The sequence below is a fragment of the Ochotona princeps genome, chromosome 6 (assembly GCF_030435755.1).
Source record: "Ochotona princeps isolate mOchPri1 chromosome 6, mOchPri1.hap1, whole genome shotgun sequence".
NCBI lineage: Eukaryota > Metazoa > Chordata > Mammalia > Lagomorpha > Ochotonidae > Ochotona > Ochotona princeps.
In genome coordinates, this window is record NC_080837.1 from 30,882,866 (window position 1) to 30,902,922 (window position 20,057).

The following is a 20,057-nucleotide window of genomic DNA, read 5'->3' on the forward strand; positions in this document are numbered from 1 at the left end:
TGCACAGCCTCTGTGTCGCAGGTGACAATTACATTTTTGAGAGAAGTATTCCCAGCATCTTTTTGTAACAATGTTCATCATTGGGGTTTGTCTGTTTCTTCAGGGGTAGATTCTTGCCTGCACACTGCTAATTTATATTTGGCCAAAATGTTTCCCAGTTTGTTCACTATATAAATACTGATGAATGAACAACCCACAGGAAGACACTTAAGGCCATGCAAATATCCTTTTCCTGTTAAGTTTGGTGATTCTTGCCTGATCCATTCTTTACTATGGCGTTTGCAAAAATGTATTTTTTCCCAATTCTAGACCTTCCTACCTCGTTACCAGGTGGGTGCTCAGTGTCGTGTTATAAACAGGAATCTCCATCTACCTGTCTGTCTTGCCTATTTACCAACCTTCCTACTCATCCGTCAAATCATTCGGGATTACTGGTATGACTCTTGATAATTTAGAGTTCATTGTGTTGTTTAGTGATGCTCAAAATATGTTCAAAATATGTTCTTGTTGTGACTGAATTTGAGTATTTGCTGACATGGCAAGATCTTTGCCTCTTTGTTCCTTTCCCAGAGCCTGCAATCACTTCTTGAGGAGCCCTGGTTCCTTTTAGATGTTCTGTACTATGACCTGAACACAGGATTCATAGAAGTGTTTTAAGTAGATGACACTATCCAATTTTACATATGAAGAAGTTCAGTATGCTAGTCCCACAGCCTGTAACTGGTGGGAATAGGATTTAAACCTAGGTTTCTGTCTTAAGCACCCTACTTTTTCCGTTATCCTAGAGCCTTCTGTTTTGAGTCACTATCTGGTTTGCTTTTGGTAGCTCTCCATCTAAACTGATGTGAAAGCTTTCTATCGTTTAATTTTTGCAGATAAGAAAAAGAGCCATGAAATTAAAGATCTGTGCTGTGGACCCTGCTTTCAAGAACTTGGAAAGGCAAAGCAGGAATGTCAAGATCTGAAAAGAAAACTGGAGACATGCCGTAGGCATCTTCAGCATTTAGAAAGGAAGCACAAGGCTGTAGTGGAAAACATTGGAGGTTAGCATTGACAGTGGCACCGCTACTGCCTTGAACCTTATCCTTGTTGACACGAATGTTCTAATGTGACAGTTCATGCTTGCACTGTTTCTCTTGGGATTAACTAACAATTATTCCTGCTAAGCTCAAAAGAGGAAAATTTCAGCTCTGATTAAAAGGTCGCATACTTTCCATCTTTTCTTGATTGAACAGATAGCAAGGGCCCAGTATGTGTCAGGCACTGGGGATGCTGGAATGAATGTTTCCAGCTCTGATGGATGTGAAGTACTCTGCTCCTTTCCTAAAAAAACAAACAAACAAAAAACCTTGAGTTTTGTGACAGGAACTGCAGACAGACTAATAAAGTGACGTTGAGTGCTACTGGCAGTATGCTGTGTGGACTTGCAGTTAGGGCTCACTGCCTTCCTCTTGAGAAATGGAGTCTTTGCCAGGGAGAAAAACACTTTGCAGGCAGGGCAAAGTGCGTACGCGAAGGCAGGTTTGGTGTGGCCTCCTCCACGTGCTCATCCCCGTTGGGACAGCCTCCTGCGGAGGGGTCCCTTCTGCCAGCTCCCACGGCCTTTAGGGGAGGGAAAGCTCTTGGCCTTAAAGGCTGCTCCCTCTTTCACTGCTTGGTGCCCGGTGTGCTCTGTGCATGGGACATGTGGTGGATTCCGGAACAGGTCACGTTTTACTGCAGAACTGTTCCTATGGTGTTATCGCTCTGACCTGCACTGTCTCCTAACACGGGCTTTTTGGTTTAACACCATCTTTTTCAGTTCGACTCTTAAGACATTTTCCTCAAAACCTTCTCTGTCTGTATATCTTAGTTGTTTGGCTCCATGCCTATACCCTCTTCAGATTGTAGGTTCTCTGAGGGATAAAGAATCTGTCTTCCTCATGTGTGTAATTATCTGGTGAAGTGCTCAATGCTGTAAATGTTTACTAATTATATACCCCCCAAAAGAGCAGGTGAGAGGTGCACTTCTTTTCTATATTCATCTCCATCTCTTACCTGGACAAGGGCAGGCATCCCGCAAGTCTTTCTTTTCCAGTTTGAGCCCTGAAACTCATTCTCCATGAGGCAATTTTTAAAAAATAAATTGGATCATGATATTTTGTTTACGGTTGTTCCCTGGCTTCGTGGTCCCCAGTATAAAATAGGAACAGCTTAGCGTGGTTGTACTGTCAGCTCCTGTAGACTCTCAGTAGAGCATAGTGTGGATTTCCTCATCTCTGGTCTCAGCCACTTTTTCATTCTTTCGCCAAAATTTTCCATTTCCTGGTTAGCTCTTCTTGTTGCATATTCTTCACTTTCATAATATATATTATTTTCGTAATTTTCTTTTACCTGTACTCCCCTTTGGAATATAGATTTCAAGGATCAACTCCTGGCCCTGCAATTAACATCGTGCTAATTTCATAGCACGTAAGTAAATATTGATGGCTAAGGGAAGCCACATGCTACCACATCTGCTCACTTACTGCTTACTAAGTCTGTTACGGGTGATTATTTAATGTCAAGAAAGGCTAAGGACTTTGAGACAAAAGGTTTATGGAACACGACAGAAGACTTAACAGTATTTGCCCAATTATAGCACTAAATACAAAAATTGAAAAAGTCTGAAAAAAAATTGTTTTCAGGGCCTGCTGCAATAGCCTAGTGGCTAAAGTCCTTGCCTTTCACACTCCTGGATTCCATATGTTCACTGGTTCTAACCCTGGTAGCCTCACTTCCCATCCAGTTCCCTGCTTGTGGCCTGGGAAAGCAGTTGAGGGTGGCCCAAAGCCTTGGGACCCTGCACCCACGTGGGAGACCTGGAAGAGGCTTCAGGCCCCTGCACCTTCTTATTGGTACAGCTCTGGCCATTGCGGCCACTTGAGGAGTGAATCAGTGGACGATCTTCCTCTCCATCTTTACTCCTCTGTATACTGACTTTCCAAAAAAAAAGTTAATGGGATGCACATGAAAAAATTATGCATAGATTTCAAAAAAATGTTTTTGAATATTTGTCTGTTGGAAAGAGCAAGAGAGGTGGAGGGAGATTTCCCATCCAGTTGTTCACCCCACAAGGACCACAGTGGCCAGGCTAAGCCAGAAGCAAGGAACTCCATCCAGGTCTCGTATTTGGGCCTTCTTCCAGTGCCATTCAAGGTACCAAGATTGGAAGTGAAGCAGCCAGGGCTTGAACTGACACTCCAAAATCGGGTGTCAGTATTGCAAGTAACAACTTAACCCACTGTGCTACAGTGTTAGCTCCGAATTTCAAAACCTTTTTGCACCAAAGTAAGTTCACACTAACCTGCATATCTGAATGAGATCCATTTTAAAGCACTGAGAAGAATAAGATCAGTTTGGAAAGAGCCATTCTGAGGACATGAATTCTGTTAACTTAGAAGCAAGAAAAAAACCTCAGACTTATGATGGAGCTTAAGTGGACATAGAGTGAAATTACTGATACATTTAGAAAAGTTTACCTTGCAAGTGCTGGGATTCCATGTGGGCACCAATTCATATCCTGGCTGCTCCACTTCCCATCCAGCTCCCTGCTTGTGGCCTGGCATAGCAGTGGACAATGGCACAAAGCCTTGGGACCCTGCACCCATGTGCGAGAGCCACAACAAGCGCCTTGGCTTCAGATCGGCTCAGCTCTGGCCATTGCAGCCACTTGGGGAGTGAACCAGCGGATGGAGGATCTTGCCCTCTTTCTCTGCAGTTGACTTCCCAATAAAAATTAATCTTAAAAAAAAAAAAAAAAAACCAACTTTAAAAAAAGAACATTTACAGGGATAATGCTCCCTAAAAAGGGCACTTTTGTAAGATGATGGGCGGTCATCAGTGGTCCAGCTTATTCCTGATGTGGTTTTTTTGTTGTCCAGTAAATTTTTAAAATACACCTATTTTTCAAAGTTAAGGGTTGCAATGATATGAATTCCCAGGACCTGCAGCTTTTCAGAGATGAGCAAAATGGTGGTGTTGCTTACAAAAAAATATCTTAACTGTTGAACTTGTGTTGAGAAGGTTTAGCATTTAAAAATTTCTAATCCTGTTTTTTTATTAACTTCTTAAAGTCTACTTAAAAAATTTGAAATTTTCAAAAAAAAACACGGTGGTTGGGTGTGGTTAACGTTTAACACCATACACCATCACAAAACCATTGTTCTATGTAGTCTTTTCTAAAAGTTATAGACCACGATAAATCAAAGAAAGTTGGTATTTTTACAAGGCTGATGATGGAGGTCAGTACCAGGCAAATCATTTAGTGTTTTGTTTATAAGTCTCACTAGGTGATAACATTCTTGCTGTTGTGGTTACATTTTTGTTTCTTAAATTTCATTTTCCATTCTTGGTAACATTCACTGAAAATGGGGGGGAAAGTAACTTCATTTCCTAAATTATGGAGTATATTAAGGGGATGCCATGTTCGCATTGGTATTTACAGGTCTTATATAAGGTGAGTAATACTGTCCCCATTTTACATGTGAAAAACACCTTAAGTTCAGCAAGGTTAAATTTACCATGGTCGATCCAAGTTGTAAGAAGCAGAGCTAGAGCTGCGTTTATGTGAGCACAGGGTGAGTGCCAGGATCCGCTGGAGAACTGCAGTTAGAAATCCTGGCTTCTGCCAGAGCCTCGTCGAGCTGGAAAATGAAACGTGCACACGAGGACATCGGAGACCAACGTGAGCCTGAGCAGGAAGCAGGTGGACCGCCGATCCTTCCTGAGTGCTAAAGACAGAACACAGAACGGTCAGACTAGACCTTCTTAGGGAATTGATAGCACAGAGTGACGGGGGTTATGCACTGGGTTGTGTTGTGCACTTAAGGAAAGGAAGACTGGAAAAAAAGAACTGACTGACCACTTCACTCTCAACTTCATCTTGCAGAAGAGAACAACAAAGTCGTTGAAGAATTAATAGAAGAAAACAATGACATGAAGAGTAAGCTGCAAGAAATGCAAGCACTGTGTAAAGCACCACCAAGGTAGACTTTTATGAACATTTTGAAGAGACCAATCATGATGTTTTTGAAACTATGTCTTTGGTTAAGTAGAAGGTATACAAAAGAAAATATCCCCAAATCCTGTCTCCAGCAGGTACTGTTAGCTTCATTTCACTGAACCTTACATATGCATGCCATATGCTCACTGTATTTGAAATTAGGACTATTGTAAAAGATTTTGTAATCTTTTATTAATCTGATATTAAACATTTTCCCATGTTAAGTATTATATGCTTTTTGATACATACTTTTTCATCACATGGATGTATTACTATTAAGCATCTGTACTCTTAAAGTTGGGTCCATTTCCGGGCCACTTTCCCCCTTGCCTATTTAAAATACTTACAGTAACCATCTTTGTAAATGATTGTTAACTCATCTTTGTTTCTCTCGAACATATGGATATGCATTTTTTTTTTTTGAACAAGGTCTTACAGAGTCTTCTTTTGCTTTGGTTCATTTGTAGGTCTTTGTCAGAAGGGGCTGTTGAAAATCCTTGCCCGCCGTGCAATGTTGAAGCCTTGGAAGAACTCCGTGGACAGTACATAAAAGCTGTAAAAAAAATCAAGCGTGAGTTCTTGAGATTCTCATGATTTTAACATTGGCTTTGAATGAAGACTTAGTATTTTTCAGGAATTTTTCAAACTACATTACTGACAAACTGCCCGACTCTTTCATCTTAAAGCAGTGATACATTATGCAGTAATGGATTATTTGGTCCAAATTATAATATATTTTGGAAGTGACATGAGTGCATGAAAGTAGAATTAAGTTTTTTTGAAGCTTAAAAGCATTTGAGGGACACAGAACTGGTACCTGCTTGTTCACTCCCAAATGCCTTCAGTCTCAAAGCCAAGGCCCACATCAGTGTGTGTCCCAGAGTGAGCCCGACAGGAAGCCGGAGTTGGGAGTGGGGCTGAGCCTTGACTCCAAGCCCCCTCACATGTGCTGTGGGCATCCACTCTGCAGCTGGTCCACTCGCCAGATGTCTGCCCCCAGTGTTTTTAATTGTTGATTAACCCATTTCTTTTTTATAAACTAACCTCAACTTTCAGTGAAGGAAAATGTCACATGAGTTTAAGTTACTTATTCTCTACAGGTAAACTTTTAAGGAAGATAGAAACCACCCTGGTTAGCAATTGCTCTGTGACTTACTCCTTAGCGCTGGCCGTTTGCGTCAGTCCTTGTCGATAGCAGGTGGTGCCAGCGAGCCCCAAGAGCCTCTCTGGTACTTTCCCAGTGTGTGGCACTTGCTGGTTTTTCCTAGAAGGGATGTGTCCCAATAAACCACCTCTCAAAAATAATCATATTAAATGTATAACACCCCTCAAAAGACAAAAAATATATAATAACTAGTACTTGAATAGGAAGAAGTATGTTTTTACTTTCTAAAAATGTGTTCATTTTTATTAACAAGCAGGAAAGATCTCCAGTACCTAATGTAGTCAGTAGAACATCTGTCACAGATGTTCTGAAAAACTTAGTACCAATGAAAGGAATTTGCTTCTTAGTTTTTGCTGTTACTAAGAAAATATTGTTACTACAAATAAGGCAACTTTTTCTTAACGCTTGTAGTCTTTAAGCATTTTGTTCATCCTACTAGGTGGCACGTCGGGGGTAAGTGTGTTCTGTTTTAGAGACATTTGGTCTCAGACTCCCTTTTTGCCTTTTTAAACGATGAAAGTTTCCCACTTAGCATTTTTGCATGAAGCACGTACTTTTTAGATGCTTTGTGATACCAAGAGGGAAACTCCCATATGTGTAACACAGCAGGGTAATGAAACTCTGCGTAGGATGCAGTCCTAGGTTTTTTGTAAAGCAAGGTGAGCCGCAATTAGCAGTTATGGGTCCAAGCCATGCTGAGGTAAAGACAAAAGGACCTGGAAGCTGAGAATTACACAAATGTGAATTTCAGGAGGTCTCTTCACTTTCCCTTACCAGTAGCATTACGCACTGTGTCCCAGGGTTTGTGATGTTCTATTTGGTTAGGGACACAGTAAGCACTGCCAAGTATTAAATAAGGAATAGAATATGCACTACAGCACAAGGGAAGAATATGAGTCTGCAGCTCATCTTGCCTCCTTCCCCTCTTTTTCTATAATTTCCTCTCAACTAAATGTTGTGGACAATTGAAATACATATTTCTGTGCCTCATGTTGAGGGTACTTTCTTGCTAAGTGTTTTAGAATAGGATTGTTTCTGTTGGGGGAATATATCATGTTTCCTTTACATATGTAGCTAAGTCACCCTTCCAGACTTTTAAATTGCTTCTGAGTTTGTCAGGATGATGGTCTGCAATATTCCACTTACTGGCTCTGGAGAGTGTAGACCTCCACTAGACCTTCAGTCACTCCCTCTTGCAGAGCATTGGTCTGAGGGCGGTCCAGGCTGCTTCTGAGTCCGTGCTAATGAATCTGCATCCTGTGGGTATGTCCCTCGCTGCAGGTGACATGCTGCGTTACATTCAGGAGAGTAAGGAAAGAGCTGCGGAAATGGTCAAAGCGGAGGTGTTGCGAGAACGCCAAGATACCGCCCGCACGATGCGCAAGTATTATTTGACTTGCCTCCAACAGATTCTGCAGGAAAATGGAGAAGAAAGGTAAGTTCATTCTAAACAGGGTCCCAAGACAGCATGTTGTCATTTTCTGAACATTTTCCCTGACCCGAATATTAACTGTTTTCTATCTGATCAGCCATTGGGGGGTTAAGAGAAACTTAACAGCTTTGCCTACCCTAAGTGTTGGCAGGGCTAATAGGAAAACAGAAATCCCGGGGCTAAGGAAACCCATTTTTTTCATCTAGACTGTTTTAATTCAGTATTCTGGAATTCCCCCACAGGGCTGAAAAAAGGATTATGAATGCTGCTAGCAAGCTCGCTACAATGGCAAAATTGCTTGAAACGCCTATTTCTAATAGATCCCAGAGCAAACTTGCACAGTCAGGTAGGTCAGAATGAGTCATTTAAGTGGTTTTTCTCTTGTCTTTTTTGTGTATTAAATATTTTCAGTATGCAAAACAAACTAAGGAGTGAGAGCTAAGTTGTGAAGTTATATGAGCGTGTGTTTTACTTGACCAATTCTACACTCATTTCTGTAAGTTTCCAACGGAGGTAGGAAGCTTCCCGTTGTTGCTTCTACTGCTAAGAATGATAGAAAAATGATAGAAAATAGTTTTATAAAATAAAGATGAAAGCATATCTGGGCTTCTAGCAGTTTCCATGAATAGACCAGGTACTATAAAAAAAGGCAGCCTGGGATTCAAAATGGACACTTCAAAGTTGCCAGAAGGTGAGAGCCATGGTTAGGAATGTAAGCGGGGCTGTTCCCCATACCAAGGTCGGGTGTCCCAGGAGAAGTAGTGAGTCTTGGGGACCCCGGTGGGGTAAATTAGTAGGTATTCTGAGCAATACAATTGGTGGAACCACCTTTTTTTTGTCCTTCCCATTTCCCTTCCCCACCAACCCCAGCAGCATTTAGCATCCGAGAGAGGGCACAACCCAAGGTGGCTAACCGCACCAGAGAGTACCTGGGAATCTGCATCCTTGTAGCTGACACGTTGGGTGTGTAGTTCCCAGGTGCTCTGTGGCACGAGTGCCAGCTGTTAGATCTCTGCCTCATCAGCTGTGCAGCACAGATATGAGCACATTTAAACAGCAAGTATTTCATCAAACCCCATCACCGTGATGAAAGATAAAATGAAAAAGCATAGTTTGCTTGGAGAAATTAGGAAGATACATACAAGAGGAAGTAAAAACTATGCTCAGATTGTTGCTATTTTCATGGAGAAGGTAGATTCTAATAAAGCTAGGAAAAATATAGAAAGAATGGAGGAAGACTTGGAAAACATTTTAACCTACCAAAATCAGTAAGAAAAATTAGTAGGCTGAAACATAATCATAGTATATGTGAGTAGGTTAAAACCACTTATTAAAGACCACAATTTTCAAACATTATTAGGTGAATTAGAGTCAGCACTAAAGAGTGTTACCACTACAAGGAACAAAGATCATTTGTAATAGGAAGCTTCTACGTATAATAGAGCTTTAGACTCGTAGTATATGAAGAAATATGATGAAAAAAGTGGTGAATTCCCAAGCACCCTGGGAGATGTTTTTGCAGAAAAATGGGGTTTTTGAGCTTTTGGAAAAATTGAAGCACAGATTACTCAGGAATTCGCCATAGTGTTTGTTCCTCCCGGGGAGGAACAAAGACTGTAAGAATGAACCTTGGAGAGTGAAATAGAGCAAAAGTCATTCCAGACTAGGGACAACATGGAAAAAACTCTTAATGGACTCAAGGAGCCGTGGCAAGCTGCTCTGAAATGCGATGCTTCCAGTTCTGTGCCATGTGGCTGCTATGCCTCTGTCAGCTTTAGTGTTCTCCCCAGTTAAGTCAGGAACCCCGGTATTTATACAGGATGTGGATGTGCACACGGACAGGTATCACACAAACTTCCTTCATCAGAACAGGTTCAAAAACACTGCCTTTGGCTCTTGAACTGCATCATTGCATAATGTGATCTAGTGACTAGCAATAGTACTATATTGGATTGCAGTAACAAAATTTACTTACCAAGTTTATTTTGCAGGAATATATGTAAAAAATTTTTAGATGTCTATATTTAAAATCATTTTTCAATTCTCTTCGTTTTTTCCTTAATTTTTTGTTCCCTCCCTTACAGTAGCACTACCCCCTGCTTCAGAGATGCTGACTGGTGATGAAAAATCAAAAAGAAATGAAGTGCATCAGAACGCAGCACATTGCATTGAAAGATCAAACAGCGTCAAAACCATCCCCAGGAGTACGTGTGAGCAGGCTACTCAGAGGAGGGCTGCTTGTGACTTACGAAGGCGATTAGAGGCCTCAGAGCACCGGGACACACAGCACGCGGGTCCCAAAGGCTCCCACTCAGACTTTCAGTTTGGGGACAGCAGCGGCAAGCACCTACATGTTTTGCCCAAGAACGTTCCTCCCGAGCTTGTTCCCCGTGAAGGAGAAGGTTTTGCTTTGCACCAGAAGGCAGACCTCCTCCGTGATGGCCCTGATTCTGGCTCACCTCCGCCAGCAGCCACACACTCCTTTCCTGGAAACTTTGGAAATAAACCCTCACCTAGATGTACCCCTGGTCTTCCTGAATCAGGATCCACACATACCACCAGCTCTCAGAGTCCGAAGGAAAGGCCTGGCTGCAAAGTGCAAACACGGAGTTCACTCACAGAGGGTGAAAAGACCGTATCAGAACCAAGTCACAGTGCGGGTGTGCGGGAACGCCCGGTCAAAGATGGCAGGAACCTCCATGACTCCTTGGGCTGGCATTCCAAGAGTGCAACTTTACCCTGTGCTGGTCCTGAAATGTCTTTCTCAAGTGGGAGGTCGCAGGACACTTTGGATGTACCAGGTGAATCTGTTCATTCCAACCAGTTTTCAGCAACCAGTTGTCTTTCAGATACAGAGAAACATAATGTGGTTTGCCAACGAATGAAATGTCAGAGCGATCATGTTCCAAGCCTGTCAGAAGAAACCAAGTATTCCTTGCTAGGGAAGATCAGTGAGACTCTGGGACACCCATCTCATCCTAAGGTTGATACATTGAGGGCAGATTTCCAAAAACTGAGCAGTACAGCACCATCTCCAGTGCGTCGGCAGCCTTCAAGAAAGCCAATTCTTCCCCTGGCTAAACAACAGGATAGTGGCTTTGACAGCCCATTTGTCAATCTAGATTAATCATTGTACAGTATTTAAGAACCACTAACATTGACAAAATTGGAAGGACAGACTATCTTACAGAAAAACTCTGGATTTCTGCCTATTGTGATGTATTAGTAATGTGTTACGAGTAAAGCATTTTCATAAAATTATTTGGGATATTTATGTTGCCTTGATCCTCCAAAGGCCCAATGGTATTTGTATAATGTGCTTCTGTGTGGTGCTTAGGGTTGCTAAACCATATATTTTTATACTTCTAAATTGACTCACTCTGTAGTGTTAAATTATTTAAATAAACTTGCATATGGTCTGTAGCATTTTGCTCTGAGTCATTTTGTAGTTCATAATGCAGAGTGTTACGCCTGACATGCTTAACACTTCAGTCAGTAAAAATTTTCAAATTAGCCATGTTTTCTGAGGCTACGAAAGATCTAGTTATGCTTTTTCTGGAAATGGGTATTTCACAGTTTCGATCCTTGCTTTTAGTTAGAAAAAAAGGTTAGCAAAGTTTGCTGCCAAAGACAAGTGTTTGTCTTCCAGTTTCATTACTTTAATTAACTAGCCTGAACTTCAGTAGATTTAGTTGTGTTATTTCAGGTCATTGGTGACACCGGCCAGAGACTTCAGTTTCTGTCAGAAACAATACTCTGAAAATGTAAATGACCTTTCTCATGTAGCACTCCTACTCATTTTACATTTGCCCACAGTGCAGTTTTGATATATGGATGCTATGGGTTGAAAAGTTGTACTTCTGTACTGAAGAACAGAGATGATGAACAGAAATGATGAACTCCCTAGATACTCGTTTCTAGATTTTTTTTTAGATTGCTGCCGATGGCTTTGAATGTTCAGATGTGTACAACAAAGCTTCCTGATAGCAGCTACTCCAGCTCCTCTCTCGCTCCATCCACATGATCTGTACTTGTGGTCTATTCTGCCTATTTCCCCTCCAGACCCAGGCTAACTTAGATGGCGGTTCAGTGGAAGCACTGTCTTCATGCCCAGTACCTCCCTCTAAAAACAAAAACCTCAAAGTGAAATGTTTTGGAGCTTGGAAAACTGTCACATGAACTAGTAGCAGATACAAGCAAACCTAGAAATTAGCACTGGATTTCAGGGCTTGCACTGGCAAGTAGCGGGAGTAAGGAACACACCAACTCTTTGGTAGCAAGGCTGTGATTTCTCTGTGAAAACCTCTAAACCAGCTGGATATATGCTCCCTGGATTGGTGTTTTGTTATAGTGAAGTACCTAAAGGAAAATAGTTATGAAGGAAGGAAGTGTATTTCAGCTCATGGTTTTGGAGAGTCACATCCTAAGTGACAGGGAGCACGTGTCTGTCTCCTTGTAAAGCCACCATGAATGGATCATGCGAGCACCACACTAACCACCTAATCATTTTCCAAGCCTCTGCCCCCTCACTACCATAATCACTTCTAATTTCTACTCTCCTGGTATACCACTTACATAAGATTTGGGGGTGGGAGAACATGTGAGCATTGTGCAGCAGTCAACACTTGAGACACCCAGACCCAATATTAAAGTGCTGCGGTACCATGCAAGTTCCTCTGCTTCTCATCCGGCTTCCTGCTAATGCCCTCACCCTGTGAAGTAGCAGGTGAGGATTTAATGAGCCCTGTCACCCATATGGGACACCTCAATGAAGCTTGTTTTCTCACTTTGGCTTGGCCCAGCTTAGGTTGCTATGGCAGTCGGGGGGGTATGAACCAGTAGGTGCAAGATCTCCATCTGTCTCTCCTATCAAAGGAATGATAAAATTTAACGAAGAGTTTGGGGATTAAACCTGAGAATTCTGAGCTCATCGCTTAGCTACTTACAAAGAGGAACTGGAAGTCCTCATACTTGCTCCTCCTGTTAATTCTGAGATTACGAAATGCCAAAAAAAGACATCTTAAGTTCAGTTTACTTCATATACACTACACCCAACCACCCAAGAGAGTATGAATTTATCAGTGTGAAACTGAAGGGACTGTAGAGCCAAATGATGCCTGGGGATTCCCACTGCTCTGAAAGGTAAAGGCAGAACAGAAAAGAGCCCTGTGGATACCATGGTGACATCCGTCTCACTTCGCAATAGGTTTAACCCTTTATCTCTGGATTTCATTTGCTAATATAGTTTCATGCATATGTTCATGAGTAATATTGGTCATTTCTTGTGATATTTTGTTCTTGCTTTGCTTATAAGAGTTTCCTCACCTATTTTTCTGAATTAGTACAGCGTCACATTATTTCTCCTCTAAATTGCATAGGAGCAGGCATATAACCTAGGCTCAAGAATTTTTACAATAATTTTCTTGTTATTGTTCCTGTTTGGTAGTTTCTGGTTTTTGAGGACTTTTACCACCTGCAGTTATTCTTTGAGTAACTTTTATAGCATTCTTTCACAATCCATTTTATGTTCTCATTTTTTTTTAGCCTAACTAGTGGCTTATCAAGTGTATTTGCTTCTGCCCTCCACCTTCCAAATTCTGATTTCTGTTTCCCATTTCACTGGCTTTAACCTCATCCTTATTTCCTTCTTTCTGCTCATTTTGGGCTTAATTCATTTTCCTTTATTATTAAGTTTAGGTAATTGATGTGCTTCTCATGGATGTTTGAAGCTCTGAATGTCCTGTTTCAAACTTCACCTTGTGAGTTTTTTATGTATTTCTAAATATTTGCTAATTTCTTTTGTGATTTATGTTTTGACCTATGGGACATTATGAAATATGCTGTTTCCCTTTTCAAACATGAAGCATTTTTCCAAATTTGTTTTTAGCTCCTTGGTTGTTGGAGAATATAGTCTGAATAATTTCAATCCTTTTAAATTTTTTGAACTTGTCTTATGAACTAGCCTATGGCCTACATATGTTTCATATGGACCTGAAGAGGGTTTCGAGTGCTGAAAAACACGATGGGCATTTTGGTGCCACAGATTAAACTGCTGTTTGGGATACCTGTATCCCCTGCTAGGGTGCCAGCACACATTCTGTCTGCTCTACTTGGGTCCTACTTCCTGCTGATGTGGTCCCGGGAGGCGGCAGATCATGGCCTTTGGCATGGGCCCCTGCTGCAGTTCTGGTCTCAGGACATCATCTGGCCTTTCTGACTGTTGCAGACATTTAAGAGAGACTCTGGATGGAAGATCATTTTCTGCTGCTCTGCCTTTCAAGAATTCTGTTTAATAGATAATTTAAAAAGTGAGGTCAATTTGGTTGATAGTGTTTGTTCAAATCTGCTAGAATGTTGATTTTTTATTTTGAGTATGGGTTATTGTAGCCTGACTAAAATTGTTGACCTATTTTCCCTTCCAGTTCAGTCTGATTTTGCTTTAATGTATTCTGAGTCTCTGTTACTATGTCTGTATACTTCGTTCTGTATTTACGGAATTTTTTGACAGTTTATTTGAAAGGTTAGAATTACGGAGAGCAAGATCCATCTGCTGATTCATTCCCCAAATGGCTTGCAATGGCCAGGGCTGGGCCACGGAGAAGCCAGGAGCCTGGAGCTCCATCCACATTTCCAACAGGAGTGTCAGGGACCCAAGAACTTGGACCATCTTCTGCTGCTGTCCCAGGCACATAAGCAGGGAGCTGGACCGGAAACGGCACAGCCAGGACTCTGAAGTGGTTCCATGTAGGTTGATAGTGTTGAAGGCACCTGAACCAGCTATACCTCATTGCTGTCCCAGACTCTATCATAAAATACCTATTCTCCCATCAACTTCTCTACATGCAAAGTCAACTTACATTGCTTTCTTTTTAAAAAATATTTTGAGACACAGCTCCCATTATCTCATTTTCCAAATTCCTACGGTTGCTGGGCCAGGCCAAAGCCCTGAGCTGGGAACTCAATTTAGCTCTCCTGCATTGGTGGCAGTTCCCATCTACTGGGCCATCACCTGCTGCCTTCCAGGAAATAGATGGCAATTGAGCTGGGACTTAAGCCAAGGACTCCAGTGTGGGTTGTGGGCAGCCCAAGTAGCATTTATTTTTAAAACAATGTATTTTATTTTTATTTGAAATGCAGAGTTATAGGAAGGAGAGACAGATCTTCCATCCACTGGTTTATGTCCCAAATGGTACCAATCGCTAAAGCTGAGTTGACCTAAAACCAGGAGTTCTTCCAGTTTTCTCACGTAGGTGCATAATCTCAAATACCTGAATCATCCTCCGCTGCTTTCCCAGGCCATTAGCAGGGATCAGAAGAAGAACAGCTAGGGCTCAAACCAGCACCCATGTAGGATGCCAGTGCCACAGGCAGAAATGCAACCTACATCACCACCACCACTGCACTGCCCCACCTCCATGGCCCCCACCCAAGCAGATCTTAAAAGTATAGGTGCCTTCCATCAGTTGCTTGATAGCATATTTAAAAAAAAAAAATTTTGGTTGGGTCTGACACTACAGCCTAGTGGCTAAAGTCCTTGCCTAGCATGCAGCAGGATCTCATATTGGCACCAGTTTACATCTCAGCTGTCCCACTTTCATTCCAGCTCTCTACTTGCTTGTGGCCTGTGAAAGCAGTGGAGAATGACCCAAAGCCTTGGGACCTGCATCAGTGTGGGAGACGTAGAAGTTCCTGGCTCCTGGCTTCAAATTAGCTGAGTTCTGGCCGTTGCAGTCACTTGAGAAGCTGGATGTAAGATCTTTCTCTCTGTCTTTCCCCCTCTCTTTGTATATGACTCTCCAATAAAAATAAATAAATCTTTAAAAAAAAATGCTCTGGTCAGGCCCGGCAAGATAGCATAGTGGTTAAGTCCTCACCTTGGATGCGCTGGCATCCCATATGGGCGCCGGTTCTAAACGCGGCGCCCAGTTTCCCATCTAACTCCCTGTCTGTGGCCTGAGAAAGCAGTCTAGGGCGACCCAAAGCCTTGGGACCCTGTACCCACGTGGGAGACCCAAAAGAGCTCCTGGCTCCTGGGTTAGGATTGACTCAGCTCCAGCCTTTGCGGCCACTTGGGGAGTGAATCATCGGACAGAAGATCTTCCTCTCTGTCTCTCCTCCTCTCTGTATATCCACCTTTCCGATAATAATAAATAAAATCTTTTTTTAAAAAGTGCTCTGGTCTTTTGCGGAGGTTTTAGTGGAAGATTATATATAGATTATATTGTAACAAACCTTATAATTTAAAATATCAACCAGTGATGGTTCATTTTAATAAAGTTAATACATTTAGACATTTCCTATTAGTAACTATGCCATTTTAAAAATCTTTTTCTGTAATCATACAAAGCTTTCCTTAAGGCACCAGAATATCCTAATTTAACATAATAAAATGATATTAAATAAATCCTTAGGGTCTGGTGTGATGGATCAATTGGCTAATTCTCCCACTGCAAGCACTTGGATTCCATGTGGATGCCAGCTCGCGTCCCAGCTGCTCCACTTCCCATCCAGCTCCCGGTGTGGCCTGGGAAAGCAGTGGAGGATGCCCCAAAGCCTTGGGATCCTGCACCCACGTGGAAGACCCAGAGAAAGCTCCTGGCTCCTGGCTTCTGACTTCAGATCAGCTTGGCTCTGACCCACTGTGGCCATTTGGGGAATGAACCAGCAGATCAAAGTTCTCTCTCTCTCTCCTTCTCTGCAAAATCTGCCTTTTGAATAAATAAATCTTTTTTAAAACACACAAAAAAGCAAATCTTTAACTTCAGGTTTATTGTAAATAGAATGGATTCTTCCTTGAAAACTCAGCAATAATGTGGAAACTTAAGACACAAATTTTGTGCTTTTAAAATTGTTTGATTAGTAAATTTGATAGAAAAATCACAAAGCAAACTATATTTTTAGTTTATTTTAGGTATGCTCATCTGATTTTTGTCTTCTCACAGCAAATCATGAGACAATTTTATTAATCATGTTGTATATAGAATATACTGAACAAAGTTCTGCTTCATTTCCCCCTGTAAGCCCTATAAGAAATATGGCTCACTTTTTAAGAGCATTGGCTCAATTCAGTTTGTGAATTAGTACAATGGCCCTGTTTATTTCTAAATGATCACTTATTTACTCAACAGGCGGAGACACAGTCCCCCTCCCTCCTGCACTGGTACACTCCCTGGATGCCCACACAGGCTGGTATCAGGAAGTTGAGAGCCAGGAGCTCAGTCCAGGTCTCTCACATGGGTGACAAGGACCCAGCTACTTGAGCCAACATGTGCTATCTCCGAGTCTGAATTGTCAGGAGGATGCCAGAGCCAGTGCTTGAACTACATACTCTGATATGGGATGCACATTTCAGCTGGGAACATGGGTGCATATGTTAACTGCTAGGACACGCACCTGCCTCTTAGGGGCCCTATTAGTGATTTTACTGGTTTCCAATTTATTTTACTGGAAAAATGTGTAGATGTAGTCCAATATCAACCTAAACTTCCTGTGATTATTAAATAGTTCCTTTGATTTATCTATGCTCAGGTATTTCTAACCTTCCAATGAACTTTGATTCTTTTAAGGAAATATTATATTTTATACATAAATGTAAGCCTATTCCTAAGGTATATGTTTTATAATAATTTTGTAATATTATATGCTTTCTCAATTGTTTCTAAACATAGTGGAGACAGAAAGACAAAGCATTCGCCTTTGCTGGTGCCTCCAATAGTTGGGACCACAGACAGGCACTGGCCCAGCCAACTTTAGCCATTACCTGCTTTCCCCTGAGGTCAGCATTGGTGGGATGCTGGACTCGGGAGCCAGAGCTGGGAATTGAACCTAGACTCTTTGCTGTAGGATGCGGACATTTTAGCCAGCATCCGACTAGGCCAAACACCTGCCCTGCACATGCTTTTGAGCACTTACCAGGTATCAGTTGGCCTGTCATACTCTGTAAATATATTTTTATATCTATTTCTTTCAACAGCCTTTCATGTTAGGACTTCACCTTATGTTACAAATGAGAAAAGGAGGTTCAAAGAGTTGAGAGGGTTTATATGTGGAGTGTCATCAGGTGGCTGAGCAGTTATCCCGATACCATTAACTTACTGCAAGGTGTGTGCCAACTGAGCAGGTGTACAAACTGAAACAGCTTATCTCCAACATCGGTACCACACATGCCCCAAACATGTAATTTCTATTGTATTAATAAGAGTCCTTTATACTATATTTAGGAATTGTCACACTATTCTGAAAAAAAAAAAAGCCTTCTTAAACCAGATTGGATTTGTGCTAAATTATTCAAATACAGTTAGTACAAATCAGTTTTTTTCACATTAGATGTCTGACATTTTTTAAATCAACTATGTTTCAAGTCTCTATGTCCTCACTTTACTGTAGATGTAGAGTCTACATTCTACATCTAAAACATTGGATTTGGCTAGCCAACACTGTTGTACCCATGATGTTATGACCATTTCTACCTTGTTGGCAGAGGAAGGAGGATCTGTCCATTTTTCTCATGATTTATCCCAACTTGTTGAGTTCTCTTTGACCTGAGCTAATCATATAGCTCCAATTCCTGTTGCTGGCTGTTGGTGTAGGGTATGGGCAAATGACCAGGTACTGGACAACATGAGAGAAGAGAAGGGAAAACTGTTCCTTCCTAAAATGCAATTCCTTCCACACTCAAAAGGGAGATGAACCTACAGTGACAAATGTGCACTTTGTTTTCGATCAGTGGGGGCACTTTTTAGATGTTGCTCCATCTGACTGTAACACCTTTATTTGTCAGGATCACTCAGGTAACGCCAGCTTGCCAAGGAACAGAACTGGCACCCCAACCACCTGCCCTAGAGCTAACCAACTCCTGATTCTTTATTTCATGTGGGAACATATACTCTAGTTTGGGAAATGCATCTTTCTGTTGCTTGGAGCTACAAACACCTTGATTTACCTTATCTGCTTTGTGAAGTAGTTGCAAAGTTCCAATAAGATTTTTTGAAGGACCCAGTAATACCTAGCTGATAGCTGAGAATCAATAGATGTCAGCCCTGAGTGAGTTCCTTTCAACAATAAGTCTGTGCAAAATATCCTCAGTAAACACTCATGTCTTCTGTGATTTTTAGTATTTAATAAAAGTTACACAGGAGCATGCCAATTCTAGCTTAGCTTAAAATGATGTAAATTTGTGTTCCCAGAATGTTGGGAGTTTCAGAAATACCTAAACCAAATTTTAAGAAAGGATCATCTTCTGCCTCAGATGGTAATATATTTGGCCCATTCCCAAGAAAAGTGAGAAACACTCCAGTTTGCAGAGAATAAAGCTCGCCCAATAAACCCTGAAGGAACTTTACTTTCTTAAAGATTTATTTATTTTTATTGGAAAGCCAGATTTACAGAGAGAAGGAGAGGGAGAGGAAGATCTTCTATCCATTGATTCATTCCCCTAGTAGCCGCAACGGCTAGAGCTAAGCCAATCTGAAGCCAGGAGCCAGGAGCTTCTTCCATGTCTCCCTCACGGGTGCAGGGTCCCAAAGCTTTGGGCCGTCCTTGACTGCTTTCCCAGGCCACAAGCAGGGAGCTGGAAGGGAAGTGGAGCAGCCGGGATATGACTCAATACCCATACAGGATCCCAGGCATGCAAGGGGAAGACTTTAACCGTTATGTTATCGCACTGGACCTGAAAGTTTACCTTCAAAAGTTTTTTCACTGGAACTGAGCAGATTATTTACAGATATTTTGCCTGTTCTGAAATTGAATAACAGAAGAAAGAACTTGTTCAAAATAAAAATACTCAAGATCAGGAAAAATAAAGTTTTTTTGGGGGGAGGGGAACAGTCTTCAAGATCTTAAAGCAAAACATGACTATGGACATGAATATCAGAGATTAAAAAAACCTCCAGCAGGAGGTTTCATCTCCAACCCCTCAGAGTAAGCAATATGTTGCTGGAATTTACAAAAATATGTAGCCAAATATATAGCGACCAGCAAGTTGAAAAATTTGGTATTGTCCAGCCTCCCAGTTATTCCTAAGAGCTGGCCCAGCGTTGTAGCCTATTGGCCAAAGTCCTCACTTTGCATGCACCAGGACTCCATATGGGGGCTGGTTTTAATCCAGGCTGCTCCACTTCCCTTCCAGCTCCCTGCTTGTAGCCTGAGAAAGCAGTCAAAGACAGCCCAAAACCTTGGGACCCTGCACCCATGTGGGAGACCCGGAGGAAGCTCCCAGCTCCTGGTTATGGATCAGCTCAGCTCTTCAGCTCAGTTCTCACTGTTGCAGCTACTTGGGGAGTGAGCTAGCAGATGGAAGATCTTTCTGTCTCTCCTCCGTTCTGTAAATCTAATTTTCCAATAAAAATAAACCTTTAAAGAGAAAAGAGCAGGATTACACAGCTAGTCACCCCCTTCCCAGAGCTATCATCCTGCTTACAGGCTTTATGGGATCAGGT

At 41.8% G+C, this 20,057-nt stretch overlaps 1 protein-coding gene across 1 annotated transcript in view; it reads left to right on the forward strand.

The window, feature by feature from the left end:
- The window catches only part of CEP152 (centrosomal protein 152), a 77,884-nt gene extending 66,841 nt beyond the window's left edge, over positions 1-11,043 (forward strand). The window contains exons 21-28 of the mRNA XM_058665283.1: positions 310-434; positions 611-617; positions 876-1,043; positions 4,910-5,006; positions 5,491-5,594; positions 7,470-7,623; positions 7,863-7,966; positions 9,708-11,043. Coding sequence (XP_058521266.1) covers positions 310-434; positions 611-617; positions 876-1,043; positions 4,910-5,006; positions 5,491-5,594; positions 7,470-7,623; positions 7,863-7,966; positions 9,708-10,747 — 1,799 coding nt within the window. The 3' untranslated portion in view covers positions 10,748-11,043. The remainder of the gene's footprint in view (positions 1-309; positions 435-610; positions 618-875; positions 1,044-4,909; positions 5,007-5,490; positions 5,595-7,469; positions 7,624-7,862; positions 7,967-9,707) is intronic.
- The last annotated feature ends 9,014 nt before the right edge of the window (positions 11,044-20,057 follow it).